The sequence below is a fragment of the Sinohyriopsis cumingii genome, chromosome 15, assembly GCF_028554795.1.
Source record: "Sinohyriopsis cumingii isolate HCF-2022 chromosome 15, ASM2855479v2, whole genome shotgun sequence".
Taxonomy (NCBI): Eukaryota; Metazoa; Mollusca; class Bivalvia; order Unionida; family Unionidae; genus Sinohyriopsis; species Sinohyriopsis cumingii.
The window spans coordinates 13,057,611-13,078,714 of record NC_142975.1 but is presented as its reverse complement, the minus strand read 5'-3'; the positions used below and the strand labels follow the sequence as shown (position 1 = coordinate 13,078,714).

The 21,104-nt window shown below is 33.6% G+C and overlaps 1 protein-coding gene across 1 annotated transcript in view; it reads right to left on the bottom strand.

Annotated features, from left to right (window-relative positions):
- The window catches only part of LOC149781276 (chordin-like), a 128,882-nt gene that overhangs the window by 75,224 nt on the left and 32,554 nt on the right, over positions 1-21,104 (bottom strand). Inside the window, exons 6-16 of the mRNA XM_089935364.1 lie at positions 20,049-20,142; positions 18,404-18,545; positions 14,314-14,442; positions 12,710-12,789; positions 10,075-10,216; positions 8,725-8,834; positions 7,461-7,595; positions 5,651-5,807; positions 3,106-3,326; positions 1,709-1,822; positions 216-386 (exon numbers count right to left, since the gene is read on the bottom strand). Coding sequence (XP_089791490.1) covers positions 216-386; positions 1,709-1,822; positions 3,106-3,326; positions 5,651-5,807; positions 7,461-7,595; positions 8,725-8,834; positions 10,075-10,216; positions 12,710-12,789; positions 14,314-14,442; positions 18,404-18,545; positions 20,049-20,142 — 1,495 coding nt within the window. The remainder of the gene's footprint in view (positions 1-215; positions 387-1,708; positions 1,823-3,105; positions 3,327-5,650; positions 5,808-7,460; positions 7,596-8,724; positions 8,835-10,074; positions 10,217-12,709; positions 12,790-14,313; positions 14,443-18,403; positions 18,546-20,048; positions 20,143-21,104) is intronic.

Sequence of the window (21,104 nt, the reverse complement as noted above, 5' to 3'; positions counted from 1 at the left end):
CGAGGTTTGAAATTTGTTTTAAACGTTAGCATTAAGCTTGAAACCCATCACTGTAACAAGAATGACGGTATAATGAATCAAAAGCCGTGCTTTTTTTCTTCTCCATACTACTTGTATTAATATCGTTCAGAGGGATTCACGTGATGCGTGTATGTAGTCATGTTAATTACATTTTTAAACAAAATAGAGGAACAGAAACCAACTGATATACATACCACACAAACACAAGTATTACACGATCCATCAAGTGGGCGCCATGTGGCGCCATCATCATACATCAGGGACTCGTAATAGCAATGGTGCCCATTTTCAACGTTGCGTTCGTGTTGGTAGTCACCGTCCTGTGGTTCACCGTCTTTCTTCCAACAAGAATTTGCCAGTCTGACCTAGTATGTAAATGTTGAATTTAGTCCCATCAATCTCTTCTATTTCAGCTTTATGCAAGAACATTAAAATAGTAACATGAGAAGAACCTTCAGAATATTCGGTTATAGGGTGATTTTCAGTCCCTCTGTGTATATCAAGATTTATTGTCCCGAAATATTTGATGATCTATAATTTAACTGGTGCAATCATAATCGATCAAACAACATATCTACTCTGCCTTTCTAACCTTTTGTATTTCTGAATTTTGACTTTAATCTGCTCTACAATGGCGTAGGTAAACATTATCACGGCCTGCATAGGTCATGTGACCCCGGGATTAGCCTCGTTTTGAGTTCTCGTATTGCTTATTTTCCATTAAAAATGATACAAATTTAACAAGAACAGAACTTGAACTGCCAGCTTAAGGCTTTATAACTGTCTATATTTTCCTGTTTTGTGTGAATCCCTTGAAAAAGTTGTTGAAAACAGGTGCGTGAGTTTCGCCAATAAAGAGGCTGAAATCAATTTGTTGTAGTTGTGGCTCCGTGAGAGAAGTGAAGCTCCACCTCGGGAACATAAGATATTTACTTGGTTCTCCGTCATATTCCAGCGATTTCCTCTCTTTTTTTTTTTTTTTTTTTTTACACTGAAACACACTAGAAGTGTGTTCAGGTCTAATTTCAGTAGAAAAGCCCCGAGATATTCCGATTGCCACTTACAACTGTCATGCGTTTCACTGGGAGCTGAACTTTGTATTCTAAGAGGATTCACGAAGTCAAGGAACTTGGAAATCGATTACACACCATACATGAAAGGCCTTCGTATATATAAGCGATTTTAAAATCGGTAACGTCATTTCAGGCCATTTAGTACACACAATGTGCATTTAAATGGCAAATATTAAATGGCAATTGTATCCGGTTTATTGAAGATTATTGTCTGTTTGAGTAAGAAAATGCATGCGTTAAGTTCAACAGAGTTTTTAGAGAAACTCGCCATCTACAATCCCCTCACCCATGGTGCTTACGCTTCTCTCTGAACTCCACGTCCACCACATGATGGTTGCTGCAAGAAATTTGTGGAAAACACATATTTCTGTTTTGGCCTCATTTCCGATATGTATAATCAAACAGAATGGACTTCAATGACAACTCAGTACGAGACTGACTCCCAGCATCCGGACTCCACATTACATAAAAAGAATTTAATAATAATACTAAATTCAGATCATCTGTTTCAATATGTTCAAAATATGACAAGTTACTCTACGATAAATACATATATTGATGTGTATATTTCAATACTATTTCGATTAAGTAAAACTAAAGCGGAATGTACATACTGTTGTCTGAAGGATATTCGACGAACGCTTTTCCGGTCCGATTTGCAATAGAGCTGTTCCGCCATGTAAACTCTGGCATATTGTATCCGGGACGTAGTCTATGACGCCGTTTGCCTGAAAATAAATGATGTTCGCTGGTAACAGACCTAAACTGGCACCAAGACATAGTAAATCTTTCTCCATTAATTCGTAAGTGCCGTCATTCGCACAGACGTGACGCCATTACCATAACAGCTAGTATGGACACCACCATCCCATGAACTAAAGTGATTGATTGGTAGCTTCACATCAACGCTTTGGATCATGAGAAAAAGTACGGATTTCGTACTTTCACTATAGATGGATGATGGTAGTTATCCGCGGTTTCACAAGTTGTGACGCAGTTGTCAGTGCCATAAATGATGTCAATTCAAAGATATGTGTGTAACATTTATAATAGAGTGATTTCCCAATTGAATTGTCTCATAACGCAACTTTTCTATTTATGCTATGAATTGTGTTTGGAATTTATCTTGAGAGGTAAGGCTGTGAATTGTGTTTGGAATTTATCTTGAGAGGTAAGGCTGTGAATTGTGTTTTGAATTTATCATGAGAGGTAAGGCTTGAACTGTGCTTTGAATTTAGCTTGAGAGTTAAGGCTGTTAATTGTGCTTTGAATATATCTTGAGATTTAAGGCTGTCAGTTGTGCTTTGAATATGTCTTGATAGGTATAATATTCAGCTTCGTGTAGGTCGGGTAATAAATTTAGTCAATCAATGAAACTCTTCACATCAACGAAGCCTTTGGATGAAATATCGCTCAAACACAGTTCATGAAACACTTTCGAAAATGTATACTCTCTTGATGTACACATCTGTGACGTTACTGCGTCATCAAATCGTCCTGTTTTGTTAAAAAATAAAGAAATTCTTCAGATCGCTCTACTCTTTAGGAATAAACTCCAATATATATATATATATATATATATATATATATATATATATATATATATATATATATATATATATATATAGTGGTTATTTTCATTTGTCCAATAAATACTTACTAAAAACTCCAGTTTAAACATTTTAATCCAACATCTGCCGTTCAACCGTAAATAACAGGAAACATCTGTTTAACTTTAGGCTGGAGTGTGCGTATTGAACTGCAAAAAATATCTGAGGATACGAGGAAGCAGCATATTCAAATATGATACCATTAATGCTGGGAAAAGTGGATACAAAATTTAAGGACAGACTGTTCGAAGCAGATAATTTGACGAAAGAAATAAATCCTACAACGTTAAACTAATGAAATGTTCATTAGCCTGACCGCAATCAAATTCTCACGGTCATAAAACTTTTTAGATAAATGCAAGTTGAGATATTTTCGAATAAAAATAAATGTATTTGCTTACTCGTCCCTTCGACAACGTTGCTATCAAAATTTCACTTGCATTCCCAAAATTGCTCTCATCTGAGTCACTAAGGAAAGAGGCTTTGGCCGAGCTAAACTCTCCACTTTCTCTAGGTGTAGCAATGTAATAGTGGAGGTTGCATTCGCGGTCTAGGTGAAGCCAGGCTGCTCCAGCTGCCCCAATGGGATCAAGGTAATGTCCCAGGAGTAAAAACGGTTGCACTGCAAAGAGACATTTTTGTTCTTTCAATTGTTTTTAAACGAATTTATGTTTAATAATTACTATGTTACTAAAGGTAAACATCAGCCGAAGCTGGTCTCATGGGGCATTTCTGTGCATACAATATTGGTCTAGTTTTTATCTCAATTTCTTTTTCCATTTCCTTCTCTATTTTAATTTCTACATCGATTTCCATTGTATTCAGTTGAATTAGACATGCAATAATCGAAGAAGATTTTCATAACATATGTAATTTGCATATGCAGTGAAACCACTCAAAGCCCCAAACCAGTTGGACCAAACTATTTAATTTTCTGGGAAGCTACGGTTTATTGAACGTATCATAATAAATGTAAAAATTTCATATTTTAAATATAAAGGTAGATATACAAGTCCATCGTGTTTCTAACAACGGTGTGTTCACAGATTCACACTCTTTGATGAGACTAATTTTACCCTGTACGGATAGTTCAATCCTACGAGGCTTAGCTGGTCGTTGCAACATCTTGACAAGCGACTGAAGGCAAATGAGAGTCGGGGTCACTCAAATGCATGTATGTAATGAGTTGTCTCTGTTAAAAATCATCTCAATGAAGCTGAATTTTAGGATGCTGTTTTGTCGCTTTCTGGCGGCACAGAATCAAAAACCAGACTGGATGCCAAGTTATTAAAGTCCAGGTATTTAATTTTTTTACAAATGAAAGAAAGAATTATATTGACCATGTATATATACAAGATAATAGGCATGTAAACATACTCTTTCTTACATGGTTTATTTACCAGCGTTTAGTCATGAACAATTTACACGATTGCTACAACAATTGCTAATGGTAAATAATCTGACCAAGTGTGACAGGTGTGTTTTAGCGAACTCATGGCTATTTCTGCAGAATACTTATCAATATTTTATGGATTTAACAGCTCGGTACACTTTCATGTTTAACGTTAGGTTCAGTTTTAAGGGGGTGTTTTTAATGTAAAATTTAAATTTGGGACCTGTTCTTTTTCCATATTTTCAGAGTAGATTGGTCTCGGTTTAGCGAGGAAAACCCTGATGATGTTTAAAAAGGAAAACTTCGGAACCAAATAAAACTTTCTATGTTGGCGGCATTTTGGTGTACCCGAAGTTAGAATTTGAGGGGTATCACTGTATATATACACAGTACTTCGTAGAAAATACGTTTCAGGCGTCAGTATAAACAGTTCGTTGTGTGTACTATGTACGTTTGTAAAAATAATTATAAAATATATTTATTGAGTAGCGCAACTTGTAGTACACGAAACAAAATTGCCCCTGCAAACAAATGAGACTTTTAACGGTGTGCAATCACGAAGAAAAGGAGAGCATAACATCCGATTAAATGTACCATTATATCTAAGATTGGAACTGAGAAAGGTTATAGTCTCACAAGAAAGAGTTGCTGTAAGACATCCAGCTTATACTTTTATCAGTCGAGGAGTTAATACTTGTAACCCATATAAGAGAGTTAATTCTTGTAACCCATATAAGAGGAGTTAATACTTGCAACTCATATAAGAGAAGTTAATAGTTGCAACCAGTACAAAAGAGTTAATACTTGTAATCCATATAAGAGAGTTTAATACTTGTAACCCATATAAGAGGTGTTAATGCTTGCAACTCATATAAGAGGAGTTAATACTTGCAACCAGTACAAAAGAGTTAATACTTGTAACCCATATAAGAGAGTTCATACTTGTAACCCACATAAAGGAGTTCATACTTGTAACCCACATAAAGGAGTTAATACTTGTAACCCACATAAAGGAGTTAATAATTGTAACCCATATAAGAGGAGTTAATACTTGTAACCCACATAAAGGAGTTAATAATTGTAACCCATATAAGAGGAGTTAATACTTGTAATCCATATAAGAGTTAACACTTGTAACCTATATAAGAGAGTTAATACTTGTAATTATATGAAAGGATTAATACTTGTAACCCATATATGAGAGTTAATACTTATAATCTATATAAGAAAATTAATACTTGTAACCTATATAACGGTAGATGAGATGTGGTATTTATCCGGGTATTTACCAAAATAAAAGATCTAAAATGTCACATTTCGGGTTATAACTACTTGAGAAAATGATAAATCTATTTTTCAAGTTCATATTACTTTTTCCGAAAGCGAAATACATCTACCTGCACATTTCAATGAATGGAATAAACAGCTAATATATTATCTCAGCAAGTTCAGATTCTTTGTGACTGTATAATAATACTTGGTTCAGATTTTATTATATCACTGTTATTCAAAGTCAAATCTTCTAACAGTTATTGTACAACACTAGTACGTACTCTTTAAAAGGTTCAGGCCGTCCATGTATGGCACCTCCAATACAGAACCTCGTAGCTCACCCCGGGGATTTTGCCTGGTAGATACTGTGAAATGTAGACTTCCACCCAGCAAGTGCGTTGTGTGCTTTGCTTGTATTCTGCGAAACAACCCCATGGCCTGCAAAGGAGCCAGGGTAATGAAAGCTGCTAAGGCTGGAACATTTGGCACTCGGAACTCATCAAAATTACATCGTAACCATGGATTTGTCAAGAAGGATGGAACTGTGCACTAATTTTGAACGTTCTCTGTTCGAAGAGATCCAAGTCAGTTGTCTTAATAATATCCACTCGGAATGCCACTATTAGTAATGTGTTAAAGTTGTAAAAACGACGTCTATAATAAATCATCACATCAGCTGTCTTAAAGATATGAGCTTCAGACAACTGTAATTGTGCTTAGTTGATTTCATGAACAGTATTACTCTTGAACTATGGAACTGATTCGTTTTGTTTACCTTGTATCTTGACAACTGACGGATGGATACTGTATATGAAAGGTGTGAGGAGGTTTAGTTTTGAACCAAACTGATTGACTAATAATAGTGGACTTTATACATTTTTAAATCGAAAATTGCCGAATGATTTCACATTATTTTGTCCTTTAAATTTAAACGAGATGTAACATTCATAAACCAGTCAATCAATCGTGGAATTTTTGTTCCGAAATTTATGATAATTATTTTAGATAGTATAACCGCAGACAGTGCACATAATGGTTGTGTGATACGTTAAGAGTAAGAATAATCTTTTGAATTCTTAACTGTAGAACTAGTATTGAGGTAGACAAACCAAGTGAGTAAATAGACCCACATCAAACAAAAAACAACAACATAAAAGGAAAGAAAAAAAGAATAATAATCGGCAAAGCTACTGTTCATATCGTACTTCTTGACACATCCCATGTTCCAATGCAATATAAGGTTTCCTAGTGGATGATTGTATAGTATGGTGATAAACAAATTAAATCGGTTACAAATTCTACTTGGTAAAAACTGGAAGGATTCATCATAAATTTATACATATATCAAACGCCAAAAGAAGCTTACATACTTACAGCAAATATATAATAAACTTAAGGGCCAACTTATTAGTCAAGTGATGTATCAAACAAATTTTAGATATGTCCTCTGAAATAAATTCATAACGCAGTCTTTAAATGTATAAGTCTTTCAAAGTACATTTCCGAAGCACTGGTGAATTATGGCTACTAGTGAACGTCCTTTCAGGAAATTTGAGTCCGTACAGGGATGTTTAAATGTGTGTGTCATTAAGACCGAAAACTTGATTCCAAATAAAGCCAAAGCTTGTAAGAAACAGTATGCAATCAAAAGTCTCAGCATAAATACAAAATGTTTTGACAGTTGAAGAGGTGAATGTTTCTCGTTTACCGCTTTGGTTTTGAAATTTACAAACACTTGAACATCGTGTATTTCTATATTTCAAGCGAACAAAAATAATAATAGACGAAATTGGGGTTTGTGTATATCTGCCATTTTAAATTGGAAAACAGTCTTGACTATTTCTTTCATGTGGGTCCAAATTGTGAATCAGCAAAGAACTGAGTAAAATTATCTTATGTAGACTATATACGTAAGTACGAAATATTGTATGCGATGACAATTTGATTTTGAAGAAAACAAAGCCTCTCTCCTCTTTTGAAGCTTATTCAGGACAATACAGGGTAACGTGCACCAATTTCCTATATTTCCTTTTCCTTTTTATCTTCGTAATTCAATAAAATAAAGTAGTAAACAAGCGTATTCGTTCATACCTCGCCATCAGCGCTACCGGGAAAAGGTCTAAAGTTGTCTGCGAGATCCACGACTACATTACTCCTTCGTCTACTTTGCGACAGCTTATGGAGTGCCAAGGAAGTCACAGCGCTTTGCAAACCGGCCATATATACCTGTTTGTATAAGAAAATCAAAAATTACTTCCATTCACTTGCAGACCAGATCATAAAAACGCCAGCAACAATGTATCAAAGTTCAAATGATTGTCACTGCATCATTTGAATTGAATATCAAGCTAGATTTCCGTGAAACTTTATGTTGTTGTTGTTTTTGTTGTTGTTGTAGGGTTTAATGCCATTTTTCAGCACAAGATGTGCTATACATGGCGGTCAGTATAACTTGTGAAGGAAAAACCCTGGAAAACCCCGAGACGAAACATCGACCCACGAGAAGCTACTGGCAAACTTTCTCACGTACCCACGTTAGTCGAGCCTGAGACTCGAACCCACGCATACAGAGGTGAGGGCTGTGATCTGTAACGGTGAGCGCTTTAGACCACTCGGCCACTTGGGACCCCCTGAAACTTTGTGTCTCGCCTACGAAAAAGGTTATGATGTATATATTCTGACTTTAATGAAGCCACGGTGTTTGTCCTTCACCATTGAAAAATGGTTGCATAAGTCTCGTTTCCTGTCTTTTATGTGGTTGTGTCGTCTCTGGTGGTGCAAAGCGTGATGTACTTAATCGTTGGCTTAGAAAAGCTTACTGATGGGTAATACAAATGTGAATCATGAAAAACTATGTAAATCTGAAATTAGGGTAGTAATGTACGGTCCTTAGGTGATTGAGAAAAAATATTTGTCAGTATTTGCGATTTAAGAACCCTTCAGCTGTAAAAGACTTGAAGTCCTTAGAAATGGGTGTAAAAAACTTGAAGTCCTTTGAAGTATGCGTAGCAATGGACTTACAGCCAGACTTGGTTGGCTCGGTATTGAGACCCCTTTTATACATGCTTATAAAGTCCATATTAGGATCAGAAGAACTATCCAATTTTTATCAGAAATATTGACGCGGTAATAATGGTATAAAAGGAATATTTACTTATTTAAATAAATCATGCAATGCATAAAAGCGGTTTTATTTCTCCTGAAATAATTCATCTACTTGGTCATCCATCCATCCATCCTTCCGTCCGTCCGTCCGTCCATCCATCCGTCCAAAATAATATAATATATAATACAGCTTCACACTTCTTTTAATACAAACACCAGTTTAAAAAAACAGGCAGTGAAACCTTCATACCTTATATATCAATCCACCATCTTCATTAAGCTGAAACACTGCTGTTCCTCCACCTGGCGTGACTGTTCTTTTGTTTCTTAGTCCCGAACTAGATAGCACTGCCAGAAAGGCTAAGAAATAATAGGAAACACTAAACTTTGTACCAGGAAATAAATTCAGTTTCATTAATTTATTTAGCATCAATATTATCTCTCAGACAGCTTTGGGGACGACCTTTCACAGTTGCCGTAGCTATAAAAGCATATTTTTCTAAATGATAATTGTATGTGGTAGTACTGTAATTAACCAAATAAACATGTGATAGAAGTAGGTCAAAGAGCACAAGTTATTACTTTAAATAAACAGATAAACCTGCAATGATATACTGAAGGGCCAAGTAGTACGAATTATAACTTTATAAAAACTGATAAACCTGTGATGGCATACTGAAGGGTCAAGTAGCACGAATTATGACTTTATAAAAGCAGAACTGGGATGACATACTGAAGGTCAAATAGCATGAGTTATAACTTTAAATAATCACACAAACCTGTGATATACTATAGGTCAAATAGCATGAGTTATAACTTTAAATAATCACACAAACCTGTGATATACTATAGGTCAAATAGCATGAGTTATAACTTTAAATAATCACACAAACCTGTGATATACTATAGGTCAAATTGCATGAGTTATAACTTTAAATAATCACACAAACCTGTGATATACTATAGGTCAAATAGCATGAGTTATAACTTTAAATAATCACACAAACCTGTGATATACTAAGGGTCAAATAGCATGAGTTATAACTTTAAATAATCACACAAACCTGTGATATACTAAGGGTCAAATAGCATGAGTTATAACTTTAAATAATCACACAAACCTGTGATATACTAAGGGTCAAATAGCATGAGTTATAACTTTAAATAAGCAGTCAGATATGTGATATACAGAAGCTCCAATAACACGGGTTGTAACGTTAAATAAGAAGACAAACCTATGATGACATACTGAAAGGTCAAGCGGTAAGGGTTATGTCTTTGTATAAGCAAAATCAACCTGTTATGTAATGAGTGTCAAAGATGATAGCAAAGCGTCTATAAATAATATCGTATCCCAGAACTCTCTTAGGAGTTTTTAAAAAAATGACAGTCAAGGACTATACGTCCTCCAAAACGAGAATCAAATCCGCCAAAAATGAAACCCAATGTTGAAACCAATGGATTTGTCAGGAAACAGAATGCTCTGGACACAAAAGGTTTCACTACTGAGGGCTCTATATCCATGTATAATACGTACTCAAAATGTTTAAAAAAAGACATGACAAAACCACATATTGGAAGAACTTTTAAGATTACTTACAGCTACAAGTTAGTCTTGGCCTTACAGTGCCCTCCATGGACATGCCTTCTTTCGATATGACACGGATGGTAAGGTTACCCCTCGCTAGCAGCTTACTGTGTTTGGACTTAACTCTTTGCCAAATTCCAGTAATGATGTCAGACTGAAATTCATGAAGCTGCTTCATAAATAAAATCACAAACATACAATAAATATTAAAATGGGCATACAGTTTGTCTTGAAAAATCATGTAAAATGCAGGAAGTATTATGTATGTATTCACTTTGTCTTGATAAAATCAAGTAAGACAGGAAACATTACGCGGGCATTCACTTTGTCTTGATAAAATCATGTGCAACGCAAGGAATATTACACCGGCATTAAGTTTGTATTGATAAAATCATGCAAAATACAGGAATTAGTATGTATGTATTCACTTTGTCTTGATAAAAGCAAGTAAAAGACAAGAAATATTACGTTGGAATTCGCTTCGTATTTATAAAATCATGCAAGACACGGTAATATTAAGTGGGCATTCACTTTGTCTGGATAAAATCATGTAAAATACCGGAAGTATACGCGGTCATTCACTTTGTCTTGATAAAATCAGGTAAAACACAGGAATATTACGTGGGCATTCTTTGTCTTCAGAAAATCAAAAACAACAACTGAAATATAAATTTTGGGTTGACACTGCACAGAGAGAGAGAGAGAGAGAGAGTTATATTGTTTTTTAAAAGGATTTTTGTCATTTACTTATCAACGTCTACTAAATTTGTCATTAGACCTTAACAAGCCAATATTTTGTCTTGTTTACTATACACAAAAACTTCTTTACCTCATTACTGACAAAATTATATACAGTTGACTTTAAATGTTTGCACCATATTTGGACATCACAATAGGACAATAGGATAGTGATGAAATAAACATATCAAATATTTACTAAGAATTCATGAAACCGTATAACAGTGATGCAATTGACAGATTAAGCATTTACTAAGAATTCATGAAACGGTATGACAGTAATGCAATGGACATATTAAGTATTTACTAAGAATTCATGAAACCGTCTGACAGTGATGCAATTGACAGATTAAGTATTTACTAAGAATTCATGAAACCGTATGACAATGATGCAATTGACAGATTAAGTATTTACTAAGAATTCTTGAAACCGTATGACAGTGATGCAATTGACAGATTAAGCATTTACTAAGAATTCATGAAACGGTATGACAGTAATGCAATGGACATATTAAGTATTTACTAAGAATTCATGAAACCGTATGACAGTGATGCAATTGACAGATTAAGTATTTACTAAGAATTCATGAAACCGTATGACAGTGATGCAATTGACAGATTAAGTATTTACTAAGAATTCATGAAACCGTATGACAGTGATGCAATTGACAGATTATGTATTTACTAAGAATTCATGAAACCGTATGACAGTGATGCAATTGACAAATTAAGTATTTACTAAGAATTCATGAAACCGTATGACAGTGATGCAATTGACAGATTATGTATTTACTAAGAATTCATGAAACCGTATAACAGTGATGCAATTGACAGATTAAGCATTTACTAAGAATTCATGAAACCGTATGACAGTAATGCAATGGACATATTAAGTATTTACTAAGAATTCATGAAACCGTATGACAGTGATGCAATTGACAGATTAAGTATTTACTAAGAATTCATGAAACCGTATGACAGTGATGCAATTGACAGATTATGTATTTACTAAGAATTCATGAAACCGTATGACAGTGATGCAATTGACAGATTAAATATTTACTAAGAATTCGTGAAACAGAAGCCAACACAAATTGTTATGTTGGTGATTACTTAAATGTTGATTCATATAATATAAATTAATTGATGGGTGGATCGACTGATGGATGTATATATGTGTGAAAGAACACCATCGTATAAAGACTATTTATTGCGAGGCTATGAGAATAAAGTGAATGGGACTCTTCTGGACACGTTGATCGTTGAGGTACAACGACTCTTGCTAAATGACTGAAAAACTAGTACATCAAAGGTTCATATCCATTCAAAGAGCCTTTCCTGACAGGTCACATGACTATTTTTACCCAAGAAACTGGAAACTGACATTATGGCGTAATTTCTTACTGACATTTACATTAATGCAGATGATAGTTCCCTTTTAAAATACTACTACGTTTCTCTACATTTACTCTAGAAAGTTTCTTTTTTCATGTGCTAATCAACAAAAACAACAGCACAGTATATCTTGCAGCAGACTCGTCCTTTTCCTACAATGCTCATTTATTGTCTACAACGTTCACCTTTTCCGTACAATGCTCAACTTTCCGCACAGTGCTCGACTTTCCGTTCAATGATCAACTTTTTCATATAATGCTCATCTTTTCGTACCATGTTCGCCTGTTCCGCACAATGCTCCACTTTCCGTTCAATGCTCACCTCCTTTTACAATTGGTCACCTTTTCCATACAATGCTCACCTTTCGTTCAATGCTCACCTTTTCCGTACAACGCTCATATTTTCGTACAATTCTCATTTTTTCATATAATGCTCACCTTTCCGTTCAATGCCCACCATTCTGTTCAATGCTCACCTTTCCGTTTAATGATCACCATTTCCGTACAATGCTCACCTTCACGTCGTAATGTCTCGATTCCTGGTATAAAATGTTTGTTTCACTTTCCATCGTCAAATGATACATTTTTTCAAACGCTGAAAATAAAAAACGAATTCACCACAAGGGATACCCAATGGAACACACACACCCACCTATACATATATACAAATAGAGATAACGGTTTTATAACGAAACAAAGTTTCATATTAAATACAATTATCTTTGTCAAAATAATTGAAAGAAAGTGGTGCAGCATGAATGGTCATTACCATTGTCAAAGATACATGATTATTCAAAACAATTAATGCGCAGGAATTATTGACAGAAGGGAATCTTAATATAATAAACTGAAATCAAAAGAAAAGAAAAAATAAACAAATCTTGCGAGAGGAAATATGTTCAATTTCATTCTGCCAATACTGACAGGAGTCTTGGACACTACTGACAGGAGTCTTTGACACTATTGACAGCAGTCTTAGACACTACTGACAGGAGTCTTGGACACTATTGACTACAGTTTTAGACACTATTGACAGCAGTCTTGGACACTACTGACAGGAGTCTTGGACACTACTGACAGGAGTCTTTGAAACTATTGACAGTAGTCTTGGACACTATTGACAGGAGTCTTGGACACTACTGACAGCAGTCTTGGACACTATTGACAGGAGTCTTGGACACTACTGACAGCAGTCTTGGACACTATTGACAGGAGTCTTGGACACTACTGACAGGAGTCTTTGACACTTTTGACAGCAGTCTTGGATACTATTGACAGGAGTCTTGGACACTATTGAAAAGGTCTGGCGATAAGTGATTTTAAAAAACCACTGCAAACAAAGAGCTTTTTTTTTAAATTTTAGCTTTAAAACAATCACTTTTCTCTCACTAAGGTAACATTTATTTAGATTCACTCACTAAGGTGTCATTTATTTAGATTCAGATTACTTATGCTTACTTATGTAATGTGTAGCATCATTTTTTGGGGGGATGTGTGCTTAGTCGTGAGGGAATATAGGCTCGTGTGTGTATGCAAGGTGATGTGTGCCGTTTACCCGCGGGCCTGGGTTCGAATCTCTGTAGAGTACGAATTAAAAAAATTATCTAACGTATACGATAGTATTATAATTGTATAAAAAATAATAATTCTGCCTAAAATTATCAAGCATTCTTCTATAGATTCTAGGGATAGCACTTTCCGTTCTGTCTGGTGTATATTTATAATTCTCTATAATTAACTCTCTATACTTTGATTTCTTTCATCCGGAATGACTGTGTAGATAGATGAGAATTAATTATTGGGTCGTCATGCGAGTGTGTGTGCTAAACACGAGTGCATATAACACAGATTGAGTGGCATCATGTTTTGATGATGTGTGCTCAGTCGTGAGGGAGTAAGGGCTCGTGTGTGCAGGCAAGGCGATGCATTCCGTTTACCCGCGGACCTGGGTTCGAATCTCCATAAAGTACGAATTAAAACATTCTCTAACCTGTATGAAATATATATATATATATATATATATATATATATATATATATATATATATATATATATATATATATATATATATATATATATATATATATATATATATATATATATATATATATATACTCACAGTTATCATCAATAAAACCGTCAGTTTTGATGATGTAAGTCAAGGATTTTGCTCTGACGTCATAAAGGAATACGCTGTGACCTCCTATTCCATACTTCTTGGCGGATGTTAACAGTGAACTGAATGACCCTGAAAATGTTATAAATATGTATCTTAAGGAATGTATTCTTAAATTAGGGCCTATCTTCGAGTAAACATCTGAAATCATCTGGGACATGTCTTTAAATGGGATAAATTGAACTTGAAGCTTTGTTATCAAAAATATTTGATTTGATAATTCATTACGAAGCACGGGTAATGCATATACGAAAAAGAACAAAGTAGAAGGTCAAGAATAGATGAGAGATAAATATATGTTACGAAAAATGCACAAAATGTTCGCACGAAACATTCTCAATCTAAATACTCTATATAGTTGCTTTTTCTTAGAGAAATGCGGTGATAAGAGCCAACTTGTATTTTCCAAAACACTTTATATGCAACCAAACGTAAAATCAGAATTCAAGAAATTTATATCGAAACACCAAGATCTGAAATAACAACCTGAACAGAATACTTCTCAAAGTTGTACAATCCTGTGCAAATTTGCAAACTCAGTGAAACATTCACAAATTGTGAAACAATCCATAGGGGCGGTCACCTTTTTGACATACAACATTGGGAATAACAACATGACAGACAATTATTACACTCAAACTAAGAAGTAGCTTAATGGTTCCAATTATTACACTCGAACTAAGATTTAGCTAAAGGATTCAAATCATTGCACTCAAACTAATATTTAGCCTAATGATTCCAAGTATTACACTTAAACTAAGGTTTAGCCTAATGATTCCAATTATTACACATAAACTAAGATTTAGCTAAAGGATTCAAATTATTACACTCAAACTAAGATTTAGCCTAATGATTCCAACTATTACTTTCAAAATAAGACTGTGCTTAATGGTCCCAATTATTACACTCAGACCAAGATATAACCTAATGATTCCAATTATTACACACAAACTAAGACTTAGCTAAAGGTTTCAGTTATTACATTCAAACTAACACTTAGCTAAAGGATTCAAATTATTACATTCAAACTAAGACTGTGCTTAATGGTTCCAATTATTACATTCAAACTAAGATTTAGCCTAATGATTCCAATTATTACATTCAAACTAAGACTGTGCTTAATGGTTCCATTTTTTTTACACTTAGACCAATATTTAGCCTAATGATTCCAATTATTACATTCAACTAAGACTGTGCTTAATGGTTCCAATTATTACATTCAAACTAAGATTTAGCCTAATGATTCCAATTATTACATTCAAACTAAGACTGTGCTTAATGGTTCTAATTATTACACTCAGACCAAGATATAACCTAATGATTCCAATTATTACACACAAACTAAGACTTAGCTAAAGGTTTCAATTATTACATTCAAACTAAGACTTAGCTAAAGGATTCAAATTATTACATTCAAACTAAAACTGTGCTTAATGGTTCCAATTAATACACTCAGACCAAGATATAACCTAATGATTCCAATTATTACACACAAACTAAGACTTAGCTAAAGGTTTCAATTATTACATTCAAACTAAGACTTAGCTAAAGGATTCAAATTATTACATTCAAACTAAAACTGTGCTTAATGGTTCCAATTAATACACTCAGACCAAGATTTAGCCCAATGATTCCAATTATTACACACAAACTAAGACTTAGCTAAAGGTTTCAATTATTACATTCAAACTAAGACTTAGCTAAAGGATTCAAATTATTACATTCAAACTAAAACTGTGCTTAATGGTTCCAATTATTACATTCAAACTAAGATTTAGCCTAATGATTCCAATTTTTACATTCAAACTAAGACTGTGCTTAATGGTTCTAATTATTACACTCAGACCAAGATATAACCTAATGATTCCAATTATTACACACAAACTAAGACTTAGCTAAAGGTTTCAGTTATTACATTCAAACTAACACTTAGCTAAAGGATTCAAATTATTACATTCAAACTAAGACTGTGCTTAATGGTTCTAATTATTACACTCAGACCAAGATATAACCTAATGATTCCAATTATTACACACAAACTAAGACTTAGCTAAAGGTTTCAATTATTACATTCAAACTAAGACTTAGCTAAAGGATTCAAATTATTACATTCAAACTAAAACTGTGCTTAATGGTTCCAATTAATACACTCAGACCAAGATTTAGCCCAATGATTCCAATTATTACACACAAACTAAGACTTAGCTAAAGGTTTCAATTATTACATTCAATCTAAGACTTAGCTAAAGGATTCAAATTATTACATTCAAACTAACACTTAGCTAAAGGATTCAAATTATTACATTCAAACTAAGACTGTGCTTAATGGTTCTAATTATTACACTCAGACCAAGATATAACCTAATGATTCCAATTATTACACACAAACTAAGACTTAGCTAAAGGTTTCAATTATTACATTCAAACTAAGACTTAGCTAAAGGATTCAAATTATTACATTCAAACTAACACTTAGCTAAAGGATTCAAATTATTACATTCAAACTAAAACTGTGCTTAATGGTTCCAATTAATACACTCAGACCAAGATTTAGCCCAATGATTCCAATTATTACACACAAACTAAGACTTAGCTAAAGGTTTCAATTATTACATTCAAACTAAGACTTAGCTAAAGGATTCAAATTATTACATTCAAACTAACACTTAGCTAAAGGATTCAGATTATTACATTCAAACTAAGACTGTGCTTAATGGTTCTAATTATTACACTCAGACCAAGATATAACCTAATGATTCCAATTATTACACACAAACTAAGACTTAGCTAAAGGTTTCAGTTATTACATTCAAACTAACACTTAGCTAAAGGATTCAAATTATTACATTCAAACTAAGACTGTGCTTAATGGTTCTAATTATTACACTCAGACCAAGATATAACCTAATGATTCCAATTATTACACACAAACTAAGACTTAGCTAAAGGTTTCAATTATTACATTCAAACTAAGACTTAGCTAAAGGATTCAAATTATTACATTCAAACTAAAACTGTGCTTAATGGTTCCAATTAATACACTCAGACCAAGATTTAGCCCAATGATTCCAATTATTACACACAAACTAAGACTTAGCTAAAGGTTTCAATTATTACATTCAATCTAAGACTTAGCTAAAGGATTCAAATTATTACATTCAAACTAACACTTAGCTAAAGGATTCAAATTATTACATTCAAACTAAGACTGTGCTTAATGGTTCTAATTATTACACTCAGACCAAGATATAACCTAATGATTCCAATTATTACACACAAACTAAGACTTAGCTAAAGGTTTCAATTATTACATTCAAACTAAGACTTAGCTAAAGGATTCAAATTATTACATTCAAACTAACACTTAGCTAAAGGATTCAAATTATTACATTCAAACTAAAACTGTGCTTAATGGTTCCAATTAATACACTCAGACCAAGATTTAGCCCAATGATTCCAATTATTACACACAAACTAAGACTTAGCTAAAGGTTTCAATTATTACATTCAAACTAAGACTTAGCTAAAGGATTCAAATTATTACATTCAAACTAACACTTAGCTAAAGGATTCAGATTATTACATTCAAACTAAGACTGTGCTTAATGGTTCTAATTATTACACTCAGACCAAGATATAACCTAATGATTCCAATTATTACACACAAACTAAGACTTAGCTAAAGGTTTCAATTATTACACACAAACTAAGACCTAGCTAAAGGTTTCAATTATTACATTCAAACTAAGACTGTGCTTAATGGTTCTAATTATTACATTCAGACCAAGATTTAGCCCAATGATTCCAATTATTACATTCAAACTATGACTTAACCTAATGATTCCAATTATTACATTCAAACTAAGACTGTCCTTAAGGGTTCCAACTACTACTCTCAGACCAAGATTTAGCTTAACAATTCGAATGTCTGATTGGACAAAGCTGAAGCACTGGTGGATCAGATATAAGAAGTTTCACAATCCTTTAAACATTTCGTTTTCTACTACTTGCCAGCTATTCATATTCCTCGTACCTCTTTCACCAATGGCATCCACGGTAATGTTTCCCGCTATTTCGCCTTCTGGATATTTATCTGTGCTGATAACAATACGAAGTCGCTGATTGGTTAAATGCTGTATCAAGTTGAATGCGACATCACTCCAAGTACCACATATCTAGTAAAAGGGTATTTAATACATATATATGATTATCCGTTTTGTAAAATATAGACCTTATACAGAAGTTATATCAAGCACTCTCTTTCTAGCCTAGATCACACTGCTTGTTACGATTACAAGATTTCTGCTGAAAGTTACGAAATGCGCACATAATTTTCAACGATGACAAGAAAACACTGACAAAAAGCTTAGTCAGATTTCTTGACGGCATGGCTATATTTTCTGTATCTCCAAATTTCCTCTTAAACTGAGATTTTTACATAGCCTTACTGTTGATACCCCTGGCATTCTATCTACTATCTTCAGAGGTATTGACAGATACAAGGAAGATTTCCAATTCTTAACAAGAAGAATTCAAGTATGGTCACTGGAAACAAAATTACACGATAAAGATTAGTGACCATTGAAACAGTGCGCGGATAACTGCACTTTAATATGGGCAGTATGGTACCTACATCAAGATGGATCTTTTAATGAATATAAATCCAGAATGTGTCATATGGTGTCTTTCGTTATTATCATGTATTGTGACTTGTTATTATTTGCAATATATATGACATTTTGCATTCTGGATTTTTCGCTATTGCATAAAGTGGTTTATTTACCAAACGATGTGGGTTATGTTATTTGCAGCATCTCTGTCATTTCCGTGGTATTTTGCCATTGATTAAAGTGGCTTTCTTCATCATATGTTGTGTGCTTTTTATTATTTTCAGTATATAAGTCATTTTGCGTTATGCTTTATCTATTTTAGAAATTGGTTCTTCGTTAAGTGCGGTAGTAAGGCATTATCTTCAGTGATTTCGTCATTATGTTCTATGATTTTTTTTATTCATGGGGTGCTTTTGTGTCTTTTTATTAGGTGGTTATAAATGTATATTTTGCAATAATTCTGAACAGTATCTAAAATATTATGAATTGAGATGTAAATTATCATGGTGTAACGTTTAACGGTACAACAATGTAAAATGGATTTACGTTTATTGGTACAAATATGTATTATGATGTAACGTTTAATGGTACGGCAATGTATTATGGTGTAACGTTTAATGGTACAACAAGGTATTGTGGTGTAACGTTTAATGGTACACAAAGGTATTATGGTGTAACGTTTAATGGTACACAAATGTATTATGGTGTAACGTTTAATGGTACAGAAATGTATTATGGTGTAACGTTTAACGGTACAGAAATGTATTATGGCGTAACGTTTAATGGTACACAAAGGTATTATGGTGTAACGTTTAATGGTACAGCAAGTTATTGTGGTGTTATTTTTAATGCTAGATTGGAACAACAAGGTATTTCGGTGTAATGTTTAATGCTACAGCAAGGAATTTTGGTGTAACGTTTAATGGTGCAGCAAGGTAATGGTGGAACCAGGTATTATTGTGTAATGTTTAATAGTAGAACCATATAGCATTGTTTAACATTTAATGACACAACAAGGAATTTGGCTCATTGATATTAATTATTAAAGCAAAGGTTGGAGTTACACACCTTTGATTTTGATCTTTCCCGTTTTGTGAAAAGCCTTTTAAGAAGAACTTTATTTGTGTCGTCGAGCAGATACAAACTCTTTGGACGTCCAATCCTGAAATAATAATAATAATAATAATAATAATAATAATAATAATAATAATAATGTATATTTGTAATTAAGGCCACTGGCTGATGATACATATCCATAGAACATGTGGTACAAGAGCATGTTTTAGTGTGTGACAGTAGAACATTCTCTCTGTTGGATAAAGGTATTCATTATTGTATTTAGTTCTGAATGGGTGAAATGCTAATATGTATTTCATAGTCTCACACATTATGAATTAAAGAGAACTCTGAAGCCTCTGTGGAGCAAACATATAACGATATAGAGTCTAGGCAACAGTAGTTGTTGATAAACATATATCGATATAGAGTCTATGCAACAGTAGTTGTTGACAAACATATATCGATATAGAGTCTAGGCAACAGTAGTTCTTGATAAACAGATATCGGTATAGAGTCTAGGCAGCAGTAATTGTTGATAAACAGATAGCGATATAGAGTCTATGCAGCAGTAGTTGTTGATAAACATATATCGATATATAGTGTAGGCAGCAGTTGTTGTTGATAAACAGCTTCTCTAATCTTTATGGCTATTATGGTAAACATTGCTAAATTAGTCATCACAATAGTATCAGTTTTCAAAAAAGTCCTACCTTTGTCTAATATTTTATTGTTATATATAAAGCCAGGTAAATATTTACTTTGTAAGTCTCCATATAGCGGACAAGCTGTAATAAAATGAAATTAACATTACAAATTTGACACACTCTATCTTCATAAAAGAATATTTCTTGTTTTCTTGTCTTCCTGTATCAACTCTGATTTGCAAGTTACCTTCTTTAAGCGTAATTCTTATGTAGCACAAATCTATATCTCCTAGTATTTTTAGATATCTTGGACAATAAAATGTTATTATCACTGTCCTATCGAAACACGATCTTAAAATATATTCATATCTCTAACTAAACATTCCAATAAATGTATTTGCATCATTTGTGACCAAACACT